At 42.6% G+C, this 17428-nt stretch overlaps 1 protein-coding gene across 1 annotated transcript in view; it reads left to right on the top strand.

The window, feature by feature from the left end:
- The first annotated feature begins 4858 nt into the window (after positions 1-4858).
- Positions 4859-17428, top strand: part of LOC134347340 (pleckstrin homology domain-containing family H member 1-like) — a 146490-nt gene continuing 133920 nt past the window's right edge. The window contains exon 1 of the mRNA XM_063049736.1: positions 4859-4958. Coding sequence (XP_062905806.1) covers positions 4859-4958 — 100 coding nt within the window. The remainder of the gene's footprint in view (positions 4959-17428) is intronic.

The raw sequence follows: 17428 nt of genomic DNA on the forward strand, positions 1-17428 counted from the left end.
TAGCATAAAACTAGACATAACTAAGCATTTTGATCATGGTGAACAAAGCAAGGACAAAGAGAGTTTGGTTTGTGGAAGCTGATGAACATGATGTTTTAAGAGGTTTTGGCATCCCATGACCAAGAACTGATAGATGAAGAGCTGATGCAATTGCAAGAAGAAAGGATAACAATCGAAATGGAATGCAGTAGCGAACTGAACATGAAGCAACTACGTGAGATTATTGCTGCAATGATAAAGTACGACTTTAATTTTGAAAGGGTACGTAGGTTTAGGGGATATTTGCAATATGGTTTGAGTCCTTACAAAGAACTGTATGATAGAAAAATGCGCGAGACTTAGCAGTCAAGCAAGCCCTTCACATCAGCCACAGCAGACGACGAACCTCGACCTTCGACATCAAGGCGGGCAGTCATAGGAGAAGATGAGCTGCCTGCTCTAATGGAAACAGACGACGAGATGACACTCCCATGTCCCACCACCCCAACACCCAAGCCGCGGACAGCTACTGAGTCGTGGAGAATGCAGCGGTAACCGGAAGGCACCCAGCACATCTTTAAGAAAAAAGCCGAAATAAACATGCTAATTAATTAGGTGCTGCCCGACACGTAATTGTCGGCCCTGATCAGAGACAACGCAATCAGAAATCGGCACTGATCTGGGCCGACAATTACATGCCGGGCGGCACCTAATTAATTAGCTTGTTTGTTTTGGCTTTTTTCTTAAAGATGTGCTGGATGCGTCCCGGCTATCACTGTACCCCTACATGCTTCGCGGCAATGTATCGGTCGGCGGCCTGGAGGGTGGGTGCCACTGCACCACTCCAACCTGCGATGACTCAGCCTAACACACCATCATCAGTGTGCTCGGCGCTGAACCAATTCTGGTAAGTGATACTACACTGTACATACATTATTTCTACTTTATATCGGCTGTGTATTTTTACGTGTTATTTGGTATGATTTGGCAGCTTCACAGCTTAAAGGTTACTGGAGAGTGCTTGCGCCGTGTTTTTGCCAACAGCGCTTGCGTGAGATTTTCACTATGGAGAACAGTGCAGTAATGATTATGGAAAAGTATTTCTACTTTATATAGGCTGTGTATTTATCATATCATTCCTGCTTTTACTATATGTTACTGTTATTTTAGGTTTTATGTGTTATTTGGCATGATTTGGTAGATTATTTTTGGATCTGCGAATGCTCACAAAATTTTCCCATATAAATAAATGGTAATTGCTTCTTCACTTTACGACATTTCGGCTTATGAACCATTTCATAGGAGCACTCTACCTTCGGATGGCGGAGGAAACCTGCATATGGATTTTGTCAAAGCATTTGATAAGGTACCCCATGCAAGGCTTATAGAGAAAGTAAGGAGGCATGGGATCTAAGGGGACATAAGGGAACTGGCTTGCCCACAGAAGCGAAAGAGTGGTTGTAGATGGGTCATATTCTGCATGGAGGCCAGTGATCAGTGGTGTGACTCAGGGATTTGTTCCAGGACCCCTACTTGTTATGAATTTTAAAAATGAACTGGATGAAGAAGTGGAGGGATGGGTTAGTAAATTTGCTAATGACGCAAAGGTTGGGAGTGTTGTGGATAGTGTGGAGGGCTGTCAGGGGTTACAACAGGACGTTGATAGGAAGCAAAACCGGGCTGAGAAGTAGCAGATGGAATTCAACCCACATAAGTGTGAGGTGGTTCATTTTGGTAGGTCAAATATGATGGCAGAATATAGTATTAATGGTAAGACTCTTGGCAGTGTGGAGGATCAGAGGGATCTTGGGGTCCAAGTCCATAGGATACTCAAAGCTGCTACGAAAGTTGACTCTATGGTTATGAAGGCATACGGCACATTGGCCTTCATCAATCGTGAGATTGAGTTTAAGAGCCGAGAGGTAATGTTGCAGCTATATTGGACCCTGGTCAGACCCCACTTGGAGTACTGTGCTCAATTCTGGTCGCCTCACTATGGGAAGGATGTGGGAACCATAGAAAGGGTGCAGAGGAGATTTACAAGGATGTTGCCTGGATTGGGGAGCATGCCTTATGAGAATACGTTGAGTGAACTCGGCCTTTTCTCCTTGGAGCGACGGAGGATGAAAGGTGACTTGATAGAGCTGTACAAGATAATGAGAGGCATTGATCTTGTGGATAGTCAGAGGCTTTTCCCCAGGGCTGAAATGGCTAGCATGAGGGGGCATAGCTCTAAGGTGCTTGGAAGTAAGTACAGAGGAGATGTCAGGGGTAAGTTTTTTATGCAGAGTGTGGTGAGTGCTTGAAATGGGCTGTTGGCGGCAGTGGTGGAGGCGGTAACGATACGGTCTTTTGAGAGACTCCTGGATGACTACATGGAGCTTAGAAAAATAGCAGGCTATGGGTAAAGCCTAGGTAGTTCTAAGGTAGGGACAAGTTTGGCACAGCTTTGTGGGCCAAAGGGCCTGTATTGTGCTGTATGTTTTCTATGTCTATGCCGCTGTCTTATCTATTTTGAACAATATGTGACTCCAGAGTCACAATAACGCTATTAACTGCTCTTTGTAATGATCTGACAGCCACTCCATCAAGGACAATTAATACAGACTACTCCCTGTGAATGAGTGCATTTTAAAACAAACTATCAGATTTCTTTACAAACAAGATAAAATCTGCTGATGCCAGAAATCCAAGCAACACACACAAAATGCTGGAGGAACTCAGCAGGCCAGGCAACATCAATGGAAAAAAGTACAATTGACGTTTCACTCCGAGACCATTCAGCAGGACTGGAGAAAAAAAGATGAGGAGAAGATTTAGAAGGTGGGGAAGGGGAGAGAGAAACACAAACTGATATGTGAAACTGGGAGGAGGAGGGATGATGTAAATAGCTGGGAAGTGATTGGTGAAAGAGATACAGGCCTGAAGAAGAGGGAGTCTGATAGGTGAGTTTAGAAGGCCATGGAAGAAAGCAAAGAGGGGAGGAGCACCAGAGGGAGGTGATGTGCAGGCAAGAAGATAAGGTGAGAGAGGGGTAAGGGGATGGGGACTGGTGAAGGGGAGGGGACCATTACCGGAAGTTCGATAAATCGATGTTCATGCCATCAAGTTGGAGGCTACCCAGACGGAATATAAGGTGTTGTTCCTCCACCTTGAGTGTGACTTCATCACAACAGCAGAGGAAGCCATGGATTGGCATATTGGAATGGGAGTTGGAAGTGGAATTAAAATTCTTGGCCACTGGTAGATTCTGTCACTTCTGACAGACAGAGCATAGGTGCTCGGATAAATAGTTTACCATTCTACATTGGATATCACCAATATACAGAAGGCCACACCGGGACCTTCCCACAGGGATTGCAACCTACATGACTCCCTTGTCCATACGTTCCTCCCCACTGAACTCCCTCCTGGCACTTATCCTTGCAAGCGGAAGAAGTGTTACACCTCCTCCCTCACTACCATTCAGGGCCCCAAACAGTCCTTAAAGGTGAGGCGACACTTCACCTGTGAATTTTTTGGGGTCATATACTGTCCCTAGTGCTCCTGGTGTACCCTCCTGTATATAGGTGAGATTCATCGTAAATTGGGAGACCGTTTCGCCGAGCACCTACACTGCATCTGCCAGAAGAAGCGGGATCTCCCAGCAGCTTCCCACTTTAATTCCACTTCCCATTCCCATTCCAATATGTCAATACATGGTCTCCTTTACTGTTGTGATGAGGCCACACTCAGGTTGGAGGAACAACATCTTATATTCCATCTGGGTTGCCTCCAATCTGATGGCATGAACATTGATTTCTCAAACTTCCGGTAATGGCCCCCCACCCTCCCTCTACTTCACCCTTCCCCATTCCCTTTTCCCTCTCTCACTTTATCTGGTTGCCTGCCCATTGCCTCCGTTGGGTGCTCCTCCCCCCTTTTCTTTCTTCCATGGCCTTCTATCCTCACCTATCAGACTCTCCCTTCTTCAGAACTGCATCTCTTTCACCAATCAACTTCCCAGCTATTTACTCTGCCCCTCCCCCTCCCACTTTCACCTAACACCTTGCGTTTCTCTCTCTCTCCCCCATCTTTTAAATCTACTCCACATCTTTTTTCCTCCAGTTGTGCTGAAGGGTTTCGGCTTGAAACATCAACTGTACTTTTTTCCACAGATGCTGCCTGGCCTGCTGAGTTCCTCCAGCACTGAGTGTGTATCTGATTTCTTTGCTATCCCTCCACTACTTTATCATTCCCTCATGTGGAACTCCCGTCCAGAAACGTTGAAACCGTCTTCCTTAGAGAGTGACCAAATGTACAGAATTAAAGAAATGTAAGAGGATCTTTTCACAGCATGCTATAAGCTGACTGCAATTCAAGTTTTGCATTCAATCAGTAGCAAAGATTGGCGTGAAATGAGTAAATTCATGGACTGTCTTGCAATGCCCTGAATAGTATCCAGAGGCTTTGCATTGTCTGCTGCCAACTCAGAAAATGAGGTCAGTAATTACTCGTGAACTGCCGAGCCAATGGGGAGGTGCAAAATACTACACTGTTCAGCAATACTTATTTGACTGCTGTGTCAAGAATTTCTACACTAATTCCTGCCCTGTTGTTTACACACTACGAAGAACAAATACAGCTACTTATAACTGGTTAGAAGAAGGTTCCATAAATAAGTATAATTCTAAGTGTAAGAGGCAGAGGCAGACGTTCTAAGTAAGGAAGTTTCTAGTAACTTTATTTTCTGTTAGTATGTAGGCACTGAGAATAGGTCTACAGGTAGGGATATGTTCTATGTGACATGTGGAAAATTTGGGAGACCTCCAGATTTCCTGATAACTATATTTGCATGAAGTATATTGAACTGCACATCCGTAGAGACCTTGTTAAGGAAATGGAGCTGCAGCTGGACGACCTGCACCTCATATGGGAAACTGAGGAAGTGATAGATTGGAACTACAGAGATGTAGTCGTGCCTAAGTTGCAAGTAGCAGGTACCTGGGTCACTGTCAATAGAGGGAAAGGGAATGAACAGCCAGTGGAGATTACCGGTGTGTCTGTTCTACTCAATAATAAGAATACATCTTTATATACTGTGGGGGGTGGGGGGAATGACCAAACAGGGGAAAGCCACGGCGACCAGGTCTCCTGCACAGAGTCTGATTTTGTGGTGCAAGAGGAAAGGGGAGGAGAAGAGGAGTACAGGGGATTCCATAATTAAAGGAGCAGAAAGCAGATCCTGTGACTGAAAAATATACCTGGATGGTACGTTGCCTCCCAGGTGCCAGGACCAGGGCTGTCTCAGATCGCGTTGATGGAATTCTACAGGAGGAGGTGATCAGTCGAATGAGTCGTACATATTGGTGCTAACAACATAGGTAGGAAAAGGGAGCAGGTCCTGAAGAAAGAATTTAGGGAGTTTGGCAGAAAATAGAAAAGCAGAACTTCCAGGGTATTAATCTCTAGATTGTCATTTTGCCATGTGCCAGTGAGGGTAAGGATAGGATGATATGGCAGATGAATCCATGGCTGAGAAATTGCTGGAGGGGGCAGGATTTCAGATTTCTGAATCATTAGGATCTCTTCTGGGGAAGGTATGACTTGTACAAAAAAAAGGTGGGTTACAGCTGAACCCGAGGGAGACCATTATCATGGCGGGCAGGTTTGCTAGAGTTGTTGGGGAGGGTTTAAACTAATTTGGCAGGGGTATGGAAACCTGACTACAGAGGATTGGGCAGCTGGTATACAACTGGATGCAGTGTCTAGTGAGACTGCGAGGAAGGACAAGCAAATGATAGGGCAAAATTGTAGTCAGTGGGACGAGTTGAAGTGTAACAGGTGGTCAAAGTCAAAAAGGGTGATGAATACAGGAGTGAAGATGTTATATTTGAATGCACACAGTGTACATAAGAAGATAGATGATAATGTGGCGCAGTCAGGGATTGGCAGGTATGATGTTGTGGGCATCACTGAGTAATGGCTGAAAGAAGATCATAGTTGGAGCTTAACATTGAAGGATGCACATTGTATTGAAAGAATAGGAAGGTAGGCAGAGGGGTGGGTGGGACTCTTGCTAAACAATGAAATCAAATCCTTCATGTGAGGTAACGGGATCAGAAGATGAAGAATCCTTGTGGGTAGAATTAAGAAAATGGAAGGGTAAAAAGATTCTGATGGGAGTTATATGCAGGCCTCCAAACAGTAGTCAATACGTGGGCTACAAGTTATAATGGGAGATGGAAAAGGTAGGCTAAAAGGGCAACGTTGGTAATCATGGGGGGTTTCAATATGCAGGTAGATTGGGAAAACTCTCTTGGTGCTAAGAGAGGGAATTTTTGAAATACCTGCATGATGGCTTTTTAGAGCAGCTTGTGGTTGAACCCAGTAGCAGTTTTGCAATTCTGGATTTGGTGTTTGGTAATGACCCAGATTTGATCAGGGAGCTGAAGATAAAGAAAACTCCAGGAGCCAGTGATTATAATATGATATAATTCACCCTGCAGTTTGGGAAAGAGATGCTAACATTGGGTGTATCAGTACTACAGTGGAGTAAGGGGGATTACAGAGGCATGGAAGGGGCTGGCCAAAATTGGTTGCAAGGGGACACTAGTAGAGATGACAACCAAACAGCAATGGTTGGTATTTCTGGGAAAATATGGAAGGCACAGGAAAGATATATCCCAAAGAAAAAGATGTATTTTAAACAGAGGATGCGGTAGCAGGGGAGTCAAAAACAGCAAAAAAGTAAAAGAAAGGGCATATAATATTATCTTTCAAGAATCAATTGTTTTTGGCATGGTTGCAGAGGAATGGAAAATTGCAAATGTCACTTCACACTTCAAGAAGTAAGGAAGGCAGAAGAAAGGAAATTATAGGCCAGTTAGTCTGAATTGGGAACATGTTGAAGTTGACTACTAAGGATGTGGTATTGGTGTACTTGGAGGTACATGACAAAATAAGCCATAGTCAGCAAGGTTTCCTTAAGAAAAAATCTTGCCTGACAAAAATTCTTTGAAGAAATAGCAAGCAGTATAGAAAAAGGAGAATGATAAGGCATAGACCAAAATCAAAGCACTCAATGCTGATTCATTTCTTCCTCAAGTGTCTGTGAAACACGACCCCCAAGAGGTAGCCAAGCTGTTTACTCTCAGCCTGCACTAAGCAGGCATTCTGAATCTATGTCATATCCAACAACTCAAAGAGCTCAAGGGGATATTTTCTTATAGCATGGAAACACTCTTGTTTCAGATGATCGATAAATGTCAGAATATTATTGTTGCTATCATGGGAAGCAAAATGAGAAAAAAACATCCTTATTGGTACATAACAACGCATTTCATCTTTGCCTAAAAGAGAGATAGAAATCTTCGATGGAGATCCATTGCAATATTATACATTTATAAGAGCCTTTGAAAATAGTGTGAAGGCAAGACTGACAGCTATAGTGACCACCACTATTTCTTTGAACAGTACATTAGGGGTTGCCCTAGATAACTTTTCAGAAGTTAGCAGCATGTTAGCCGGAAGAAAAGATACCTAAGAGCTAAGGTTTTACTATAGGAACATTTTGGCAGTGAACAGAAAATTGCACCTGCCAACATGCAATAGGCCTTTTCTTAGACACCTATCAAATCTGAAGATGTGAAAGATCTTTGAGATGACAGTCTTTTTCTTAGAAGCTGTTGCAATGCCATGGAAGAAGGGCAGTACATGCGTGAGCTGGACATGCCTGCTAATATGTTGATTGTTGTAAAGAAATTGCACCATATGCTTAGCGAGTGGTGGTTAATGAAATGCAAGGAAGGCACAACTTTCAGATTTTCAGTGACATTGTTGATTTTATTGAAAGGCAAGTTAAGTTTGCTACACACCTGGTATTGGGGTATATGCAGGATGCTACATCAACTGCAATTAGCAAAGGTGTGAACAAGACTAAACCACAATTTCGTTCTAAGGCTAAATGAAGCAGCTTAGTCACTACTGAGGCCATCATAAGAAGTAAAGCTAAAACCAAACTTGTAACCCATAGAAGCAAAATGGTCTCATCAGTCAAATGAGTTTGCCTGTTCTGTGAGGGTGAACATACATTGGATTCATGTCCTAAGCTGGAGACTAGGGCTCACAGTGAGAAGATTGCCCTCCTGAAAGAAAATGGTGTCTGTTTTGGCTGTTTGCATACAGGGCACATCAACAAGGATTGCTGACGTGCACAAAAGGCCACATGAACAAGTTCAACCTCAAAGGAAAAAGGACATGCTTTCTCTTACGCACCATGGGTCAAGAGAAGATCATAAATTGTTTCAGGACTAGAAATGGCTGGCTTAGACAATGAAAACTATTGTGAACTATCTAACATCTATACACAGGAAAGTATGCCCATCCACAAAATGTCATAAGGGGGCGTTGGGAGCAGACCCAAATGCAAGACAAAGACACTGAAGTACTAGGAGTAAGACAAGGTTTATCAAGAAATCAAGGGGAGTCTGGAATAAACGATGCTGGGCATGGACACAGGATATCGGGCCTGGTCTAGGACTAAGACTAGGAAAGTGGGACCAGGACAAGGAACTTGGAACTAGTAGCCTGGGCTAGGACTCCGAGCCAGAGACTGGACAGGGACCTGGAACCTGGGTCTTGACTCAAGCTCGGACCCCGGATCTAGGCGAGGACAAGACGTGGCTGCAGGACTGGATGTGGAACTCCTGCACAGGACGAGGCACATGGACAGGATGAGAGCACAAAGCCTTCACTTGGACAGGATGAGGTTCTTGGACGTGGCTTGGACTGGACGAGGTACTTGGACGCGGCTTGGACTAGATGAGGTTCTTGGTCGAGGGACTCCTGGACTGGACGAGGGAACTCCAGTACTGGGCAGGGCGAGGTACTCCTGGGCTGGATGAGCTACTCCAGCACAGCAGGAGGAACTCCAGCACAGGACGTGGCTCTTGGACTAGGTTTGGCTCGGTTCTTGAACTCGGCTTGATTCGGCTCTTGGGTACGGAGCTGGGACCCTCCTTGGATGCAGGGCCGGGATGCTTTCTAGGATGCAGAGCCAGGACCCTTTCTTGGACACAGGGACGGGATCCTTTCTAGGACGCAGGACTGGGACCCTTTCTAGGATGCAGAGCTGAGACCCTCCTAGGATGCAGGGCCGGGACCCTCCTAGGATGCAGGGCCGGGACCCTCCTAGGATGCAGGGCCGGGACGCTTTCTAGGATGCAGGGCCGGGATGACTGCCGAGGTAACTGCCGAGGAAACCGCTGAGAAAACTGTCAGGGATTCAGATGGGGAGGGGAAGGGAACAGTCCAGCATGGAATCCTTGGTTTGGAGAGGTATTTATGTGCCAGCCCAAAATGAGAATCAGGTGCCTCAATTAAGGCACCCAGTGGAACAAGGGAAAACAGGAAAACCCGGAATAATGATCGATGAACCGGACCATGAACCAGAATGCGGATTTCATGGACCGGACCATGACATAAAGGGAGCATTCCATGACAGGCCACTACTAAACCAGATTAGTTTACCTTCGAGAAAGAAAGAGGTTAAATAATAAGAAGATTGCTTAACAGTGTGCTCTAAATCTAAGGAAGAGGTTTAAGAAAGATTTGTCATTTCATGCTAACTATACAACTTTCTGGAGGGATGTCATCTTCAAAGGTTATGCCAAAAGAGTGCCAGCAGAAGTGCCAGCTGGAATGCAGTGATGGGAAAGACTGGTATATTCCACATCATGGTGTTTATCACCGCAGAAAATGGAGGCTCCGTGTTGTGTTTAATTGTGGAGTGATTATTCAGGGAATGTCACTTAATGGTCAGCTTTTACCAGGACCAGATCTTACTAGCACACTGATTGGAGTCGTAACCAGATTCAAAAAAGAACCAGTGAATCAATGTTTCATCAGGTTAAAATACCATACCAACAGAAGGTGCAGATCTGTTGAGGTTTCTCTGGTGTCCTGATGGTGACCTCTGCCAAAATGTGGTGCATTTTAGAATGGTGGTACATCTCTTTAGAGCAGCTTCATCACTGAGACGTGTCAATTTCACACTTAGGAAATGTACAGAAGACAATGAAGAACAGTTCAGCTGAGAGACTGTGGATAAGGTTTTGCATTGGTTCTATGTTGATGACTGCCTTGTGTCAGTGATCTCTGAGGAAGAAGCGGTGTCTCTCTATCATGACCTTGTATTCATTTGTGCTAAAGGTGGCTTTTGACTCACAAAGTGGATAAATAGCAGACACAGTGTGCTAGCTGCAATACCAGAAAAGCACAAAGTGGAAGACATAAAGGATCTGGATTTAGATCAGGATGTTCCTTCGGTGGAGAGAGTACTGGGTATGCAATGATGCATTCAGTCTGATATTTTCAAGTTTAAGATCATGATCCAAGATAGATCACTCACCAAAAGGGGGATCCTCTTTACAGTTAAATCCATCTATGATACTTCAATAATCTTGAGTCTAGTGGTGCCTTCTCAACATGTCATCTCAGATGCATAGTGCTTTTAACTTGGGAAAATCTAAGGTACCTCTGTTGAAGACAGTTTCCATCCCTTGTATAGAGCTCACAACTGCTATAATGCCAAGCTGTGTGGACACATTGCGGAGGATAGAGTTGCACATGCAGCTTCAGGACTCAGTGTTTTGGACTGATAGTACTTCTGTGCTGAAGTATATCGAGAATGAAACTTCCAGGTTCTGAACCTTCATTGCAGAGATAGGTTCAGAAATTCTTAAGGTCTCACAAGCATCTTAATGGAGGTATGTAAACACTTCCAACAACCCAGTAAATCTCACCTCTAGAGAGCTGAGGGTGAAAGCTTTCCAAAAGGGTGAGAGGTGTCTGTCAGGGCTTCAGTATTTTCTTCGGTCTGAAATGGAATGGCCTTGAATTTAGTTGTTTTGGAGAACTTCTGCTAGATGATCTGGAAGACGAGGAATGTTACAATGAACACCATGCAGATTGAAGTAGAAGAGGACATGGTAACATGTATAATCCATCACTTCTTGTCTTGAACCCAATTAAGGAAGACAACGTCCTGGATGCTTAGATTTAAGAACCTGCTATTGAACATTGTTCTTGCTCACTCTGACTTGAATGTAGAACAACGAGGGTGTTCTTTGGAAAAAGAGATTGAGAAGACCAAAGGTCAGATCGTCCAAGATTGTCTCTCAGTGGAGCTCAGAAAGGCTGAATTAGAGATAATTTCTTTTCCAAAGATAGATTTCCAGATAAATTCTCAAGTTCGCAAAGGGGAGAAAGTATGAAAAGGAACAGCTGTATTTTCAAGCTCAAAACTATACTTGAAGATGGTGGCTTGAGAGTTGGTGGACAGCCAACTTTGGCATGCCTGAAGAGTCTAAACATCCTGTTATACTATTAAAGGATGTTCATATCTCAGATCTCATTCTGAAGCATGTACATCAAGACTTGGGACCTGGTGGTCGTAACCACATGTTATCCAGGTTGTACCAAAAATGCTGGATTCCTGGTGATAGTAAAGCTTTAAGAATTTCTGTCGAAGTGTGTTGTTTGCTGACGGGTGCACACTGTTCCAGGATGCCAGATCAATCTCTGTTTACACATGTAGGAGTAGACTACTTTGGACCTGTTGAAGTGAAGAACAGTGAAGAGGTGTGGGGTTATATTTACCTATCTTGCTATATAACTTGTTAAGAATGAAGTGGCATTTTTTTTCTTTAGTTATTTTATTTATTGAGATATAGTGCACAATAGGTCCTTCTGGCCCTTCAAGCCACGTTACCTAGTGATCCCCCTGGCCAGTTTACATCATGGAAGAACATGAGAGAGATTGATCACATCTGTGCGAAAGGTTCTTAATTCTATCATGAAGGTACAGAATCTTGACGAAGAGGGATTCCATACAGTCCTTTGTGTAGTAGACATTGTTATCAATGGTCATCCATTTACTAAAGCATCATCCAATCCCAATAATTTGGAAGAGCTAGCACCCAACTATCCATGGCTTCTGAAGACCTCACCATCCTTACTGTCGGGAGAATACCACCAAAAGGAAGACATTCATGCTTGTCGTAGATGGAAGCGGGTCCAATACATCTCAAACTTGTTTTTGACACAGTGGGCCAAGAAGTATTTACACAGTTACAGGAATGACAAAAATGGTCAGGTATAAATTGCAATTTCCTCCCAGAAGATATTGTGCTTATAGTTGACACAGCACCTTGAAACTCATAGATTGTGGGAAGAATCATTCAAGTCTTTCCAGACAGAAGAGGATTTGCACGGTATGTGTGCATCCAGAAGAAGACCAGCTAATTGGATCGGCCTACAACAAAGATCTGTCTTCTACAGGAGTCAGAACTTTGTAGGGCTACAGCTCTTGAAACTTTATGGCTCTGACTTGAGTGAAAGTGGTAGTAAAGATCACTCTGTACTGGGTTAAGTGCTGGTAACCTCTGGTCTAGATGACTGTTACATCTCTTGACTGGAAGAAGAAAGAAGAAAGAGGACATCTGTATAAATATTAAGATGTTTGATCTTGAAGATGTCATGTCTCCAATTTTGGTAGTGTGTGGTTGTAATTATTGTAGTTTAATAATTAAGGGGTTGGAATGTAGGAGTCATGTATCTATTTTCTATCATGTGGGTGTGGCATGACAAAATCAAATGCGTATATTTACATATTGTTTTGTTGGTTGTTTAGTTTAGTCTAGTGGAGAAGGTTTGAACCACAGTGTATGCTACTTTTTGTTAACTGCTATTAGTACACTTAAATATGTATCGAGTGCTAATTTAGTTTGACCACTTACTACGCTACTTGGAATGCTAACGTTGTTAGATTGCTAATTGGAATGCTTAATATCGCTATTAGACAGCTAGTTAGACTATAATATCACTAATTTAATTTTGTTAGTTTTTCATCACTACAAAATCATTCGCCTTTACTGGTTTCACAATAAAGGACTGAACATACCTTTAATGACTTTGGAACTGTGTTATTTAGAAGTGTGTGATACAGTTTTAATCTCTTGGCTTAGTCTTGTAACAGTTTTGATTTGTTTTAAAGTAACTGCTACAGTGCGGATAGAGTGGATGTGGAAAGGATGTTGAGGGAAGCCTTGAACCAGAGGACACAGCATCAGAATTGAGAGACGGCATTTAGAACAGAGATAAGGAAAAATTTCTTTGGCCAGAGGATGGCGAATCTGCAGAATTCATTACCACAGACGGCTGTGCAAGCCAAGTTATAGGGTATATCTGAGGACGTAAATAGTTTCTTGATTAATCGGGGTATGAAAAGCTTCACAGAGAAAGCAGACGAGTGGGATTAAAAGGGATGATGAAACAGGCATGATGAGTGGCACAGCAGATTTGATTGGCCATGCCTAATCTGGTCCGATGTCTTATGGTCAGAAAATTCAATAATTATTTGAATATTATGTGCATTACATTGCACATTAACGTAAAGGAAGGAGAAGGCTATGTGGCATCCATGCCTGGACCACCAGATTCAAAAACATTACTTTCCCCAAGCAGTAAGACTGATCAACACTTCTGACCACTAACTCCACCACTACTTTATTATTTCATGCCAATTACCTTATGAACAGCCTAGAGTCACTTTATGGGCATACAATCAATTTATGTATATAAGCTTTCATATAAATTTATAGTTATTGTGTGTTTTTAATATTATTATTGTGTTCATCTTCTGAGTTTCTTTTGCTGATCCAGAGTAACAATTATTTTGTTCTTCTTACACTTGTGTACAGGATAAGACATTAAACGATCTTTAATCTTCAGTTTTATAGATTATCATCTGTATTGTTTATTGGACTGTACTGATAATCTATTCTCTTATATTTTTATTCAAGTTTAACAATTTCTGGTTTAAAACAGCGCTACTGAATGCTTGTGACATCTCACCGAACAAAAAGTAAGAAAGATTGCTAATAATACCTTTTCCAGTGTAGTAAATTATCCCTGTAAACAATGAAGAGGCGAGCGAAGGTGAAGCAAACTCAAGGGATGACAATGCTGGTACATTGCAGAAACAACACCGATGGAGTGTGTCCTTCAGAGAGAAGTTGAGGGAGAGGAATTCTGATGTCTGTAGTGTTGGCCCAGGTGTGAAGTTGGATCGCTCTGGGCACCGAGCCAACTTGGAGAAATTGAGAGCAGCTTTAGGTTGAGTGGCAAAATCTGGGCCTGGAGCGAGTCACTGGGTGGCATGTTCTGGGCCTAGAACTTATCACTGCAGTGGTGTCCAGGTCCTAGTGCGAGGTACAATACGCTGTTTGGACAGCTTAAATGCTATTCCAGATATCCAGATATACCGAAAAGACAGGGTGTCGGGATTGGAGGTGAGAACCGATTTTGCTTGCTGTCCTTGCAATGTTCACTCATTTCTCCATGGCGCTGACGTTATGAAGACTGACCCAGCTGCTGTGCTGTGTGCCTGCTAATATAAAGGACTGATACTGAGGGTTTAGTCCTACTCCAGACTGCTCCGGGGTTCAGATCTAAGGACTCATTTTGGTTCAAAATGTTGTTGCTTGCTTCCGTTGTTTGCATGATTTGTGTCTTTTTTCTACGCATCAGGTGTCGGTCTTAATTTTTTGGGGGGTTCTTTTGGTTTCCTTGCTTTATGGCTGTCTGAAAGCAAACAAATCTCAAGGTTGTATAATTCATACAGTCTTTTAAAATGAATGTATTTTGAAACTTTGAAATTTGAACAACATAAGAATGAAGTGTGCATTTACTTCAATAAGCTTTAATTGGTGTAACAGCACTTCTAATGTGTTGCTCTGTAATGACTTCTAAAAGGGTAATTTCATTAATTGCTATCAGAAAACAAGGAGTTTTGTTATTGAAGTGTTAAATACATCCACTTAGTTACAATCATCATCATTTCAATTTGACATTATTACAGAAAACATCACAAAATACACAAATAAAATCACATTTCTTTAGAAGAACCTTCCCAGAAAATTAGAAAATAACTCCACCATTTAAGATAAGAAATCATTGTGACATTCCATGTGCTTATGCAACAGGTCTACAGCTCCATTACTCAAATGCAATCATCAAAAGACGGAGAGGAAGTCCTGATTTTACCTTGCACTTTGTATGACTCAGGAGTCCCAAAGTTCCCAAGCTTTTCTCTATAGCTCTGGAACGCATAGCTCTCAAACATCTATTCAATCCTCTTTCAAAGCCACAATTAAATCCACTTCACTTTTTCACATACTTATTTTTCAGTATCAAGGCATAGCTTGCAGCCCATCCCTCAATGCCCTAGAGGAGCTGATGGTGAGCAATCTATTGGAACTGCTGCAGCCTTCCACAGTGCTGCTGGATAGTGAATTCTAGGATTTGGACCCAGAGACGAGAAAGGACTGGCAACATATTTCCAAACCAAAAGGAGAATAGGACCTTGCAGTTGGTGGCATTCCAATCCATCTATTGTGCCTGTCTTTAGCTGAGGGAACCAAATATAATATTTCAAAGTTTACTGAAACTGACAATACATGCTTAAGAGATACATGTTAAAAAGTGGATCAAAAGTGATTTCAAGTGGATGCCGGCAAGCTGAGTAAATGAGAAACATGAAAAATGGGGGGTCAGCCAGTTCAGAAGGGAAACAGATATGTTCAGTTTTGATTATATGCTGTAAGATTGGAAAATATTGACTTTCAATGTAACATGTGTATGTTGTACATAAGTCACCAAAAATAATATTCAGATGTAGCTGGCAGTTGGGAAGGTGAAAGGTGAGTTGCCTGTATTGTAATAGGATATGAATACAAGAGTAAAGGTAACTACCATTACATGGGTCTTAATGACACCATGCATAGAAGATTGTGAAGATTTTTGGTCTCTTTACCTATAAAGAAGGATGTGCAGTAGACGTTGCAGTACAGGTTCACCAGTCTAGATCCTAGTATAACACATCTGTCATATGAGAAAAATAAACTGAGTCAGCAAAGACTCTATGCATAGAATCATAGAAATCTACAGTACATTACAGGCCCTTCGGCCCACAATGTTGTGCCGACCATTTAGCTTACTCTAGAAACTGCCTAGAATTACCCTACCGCATAGCCCTCTATTTTCCTAACCTCAATGTACCTATCTAAGAGTCTCTTAAAAGACACTATTGTATCCGCCGCCATCATCACTGGCAGCGCATTCCAAACACCCACCACTCTTTGTGTAAAAAAACTTACCCCTTGTACCTACTTCCAATCACCTTAAAAATATGTCCTCTTACGTTAGCCATTTCAGCGCTGGGAAAAAGCCTCTAGTTATCCATATGATCAATGCCTCTCATCATCTTATACATCTCTATCACATCACCCCCATCCTCCATTGCTCCAAGGAGAAAAGGACAAGTTCACTCAACCTATTCTCATAAGGCATGCTCTCCAATCCAGGCAACATCCTTGTTAGTTTCCTCTGCAGTCTCTCTATAGTATCCACATCCTTCCTCTTATGAGGTGCCCAGATTGAACATAATACTCCAAGTGGGATCTAACTAAGGTCTTACATAGCTTTAACATTATCTCACGGCTCTCGAACTCAATCCCATAGTTGATGAAGGCCACCACACCACACACCTTCTTAACAAAATCAACGAGGGCTCAACAGGTTAGACATGGGATAAGTGACTTCCACATTGCAGAGTCTAGAAATCATGCCTCAGTCTCAGAATTGGTTTTCATCCATTTAGTTCTAAAATGAGGAAGAATTGCTTCGCTCTGAGTGTGTGGGATTCTCCACCCAAGGGCTGTACCTTTTATTAATTTCACAGCTGAGGTCATCAGATTTATTGATGCAAGAGCAAGGGTTCCCAGCCCGGGATTTATGGACCCTTTCCTTAATGGCATTGGTCCATGGCATAAAAAGGTTGTGAACCCCTATATTAGAGGATGGGGAGAGCAAATGGCATTAATATAGAACATGGGTCCCCAACCATTTTTATGCTATGGAGCCTTACCATTGACTTCGGGGTCTTGGACCACAGGGTGGGAACCCCTGGTATCGAAGATCAGCCATCATCTTATTGAATGACAGAACAGAACCAAGGGTCTACACAATTATGATGTGCACAATACTTATTCATTTATATTAAGCCATACCTAAAAATGCACAGACATCTGATTTACTCAAAACTCAAATTCCTTGCATTATGCAATGACTTTATTTGTTGAGCTATGCTTTTGGGTGCCCTGAGGCTGTGAAAGGCACCTTGTGATTAAAAATTGTATTATATTTTCTCTTGTATCAGTCCCTGAGGACAACGGCATGCGTTAATGGAATATCAGCCTGATTGTCATTCTAGATATGAGTTAACTGGGAGGAATTTGCAAGGCTGTGTACACAATGGTACTTAATTAGTGCTAAGCTTTCCCATTTTGGCTGGAAATCTATGTTGATATTTCAGTTAACCTCGTAGAACAGCTCTAAGATTGAGTGG

This window comes from Mobula hypostoma, chromosome 5 (assembly GCF_963921235.1).
Source record: "Mobula hypostoma chromosome 5, sMobHyp1.1, whole genome shotgun sequence".
In the NCBI taxonomy this organism is placed as follows: domain Eukaryota; kingdom Metazoa; phylum Chordata; class Chondrichthyes; order Myliobatiformes; family Myliobatidae; genus Mobula; species Mobula hypostoma.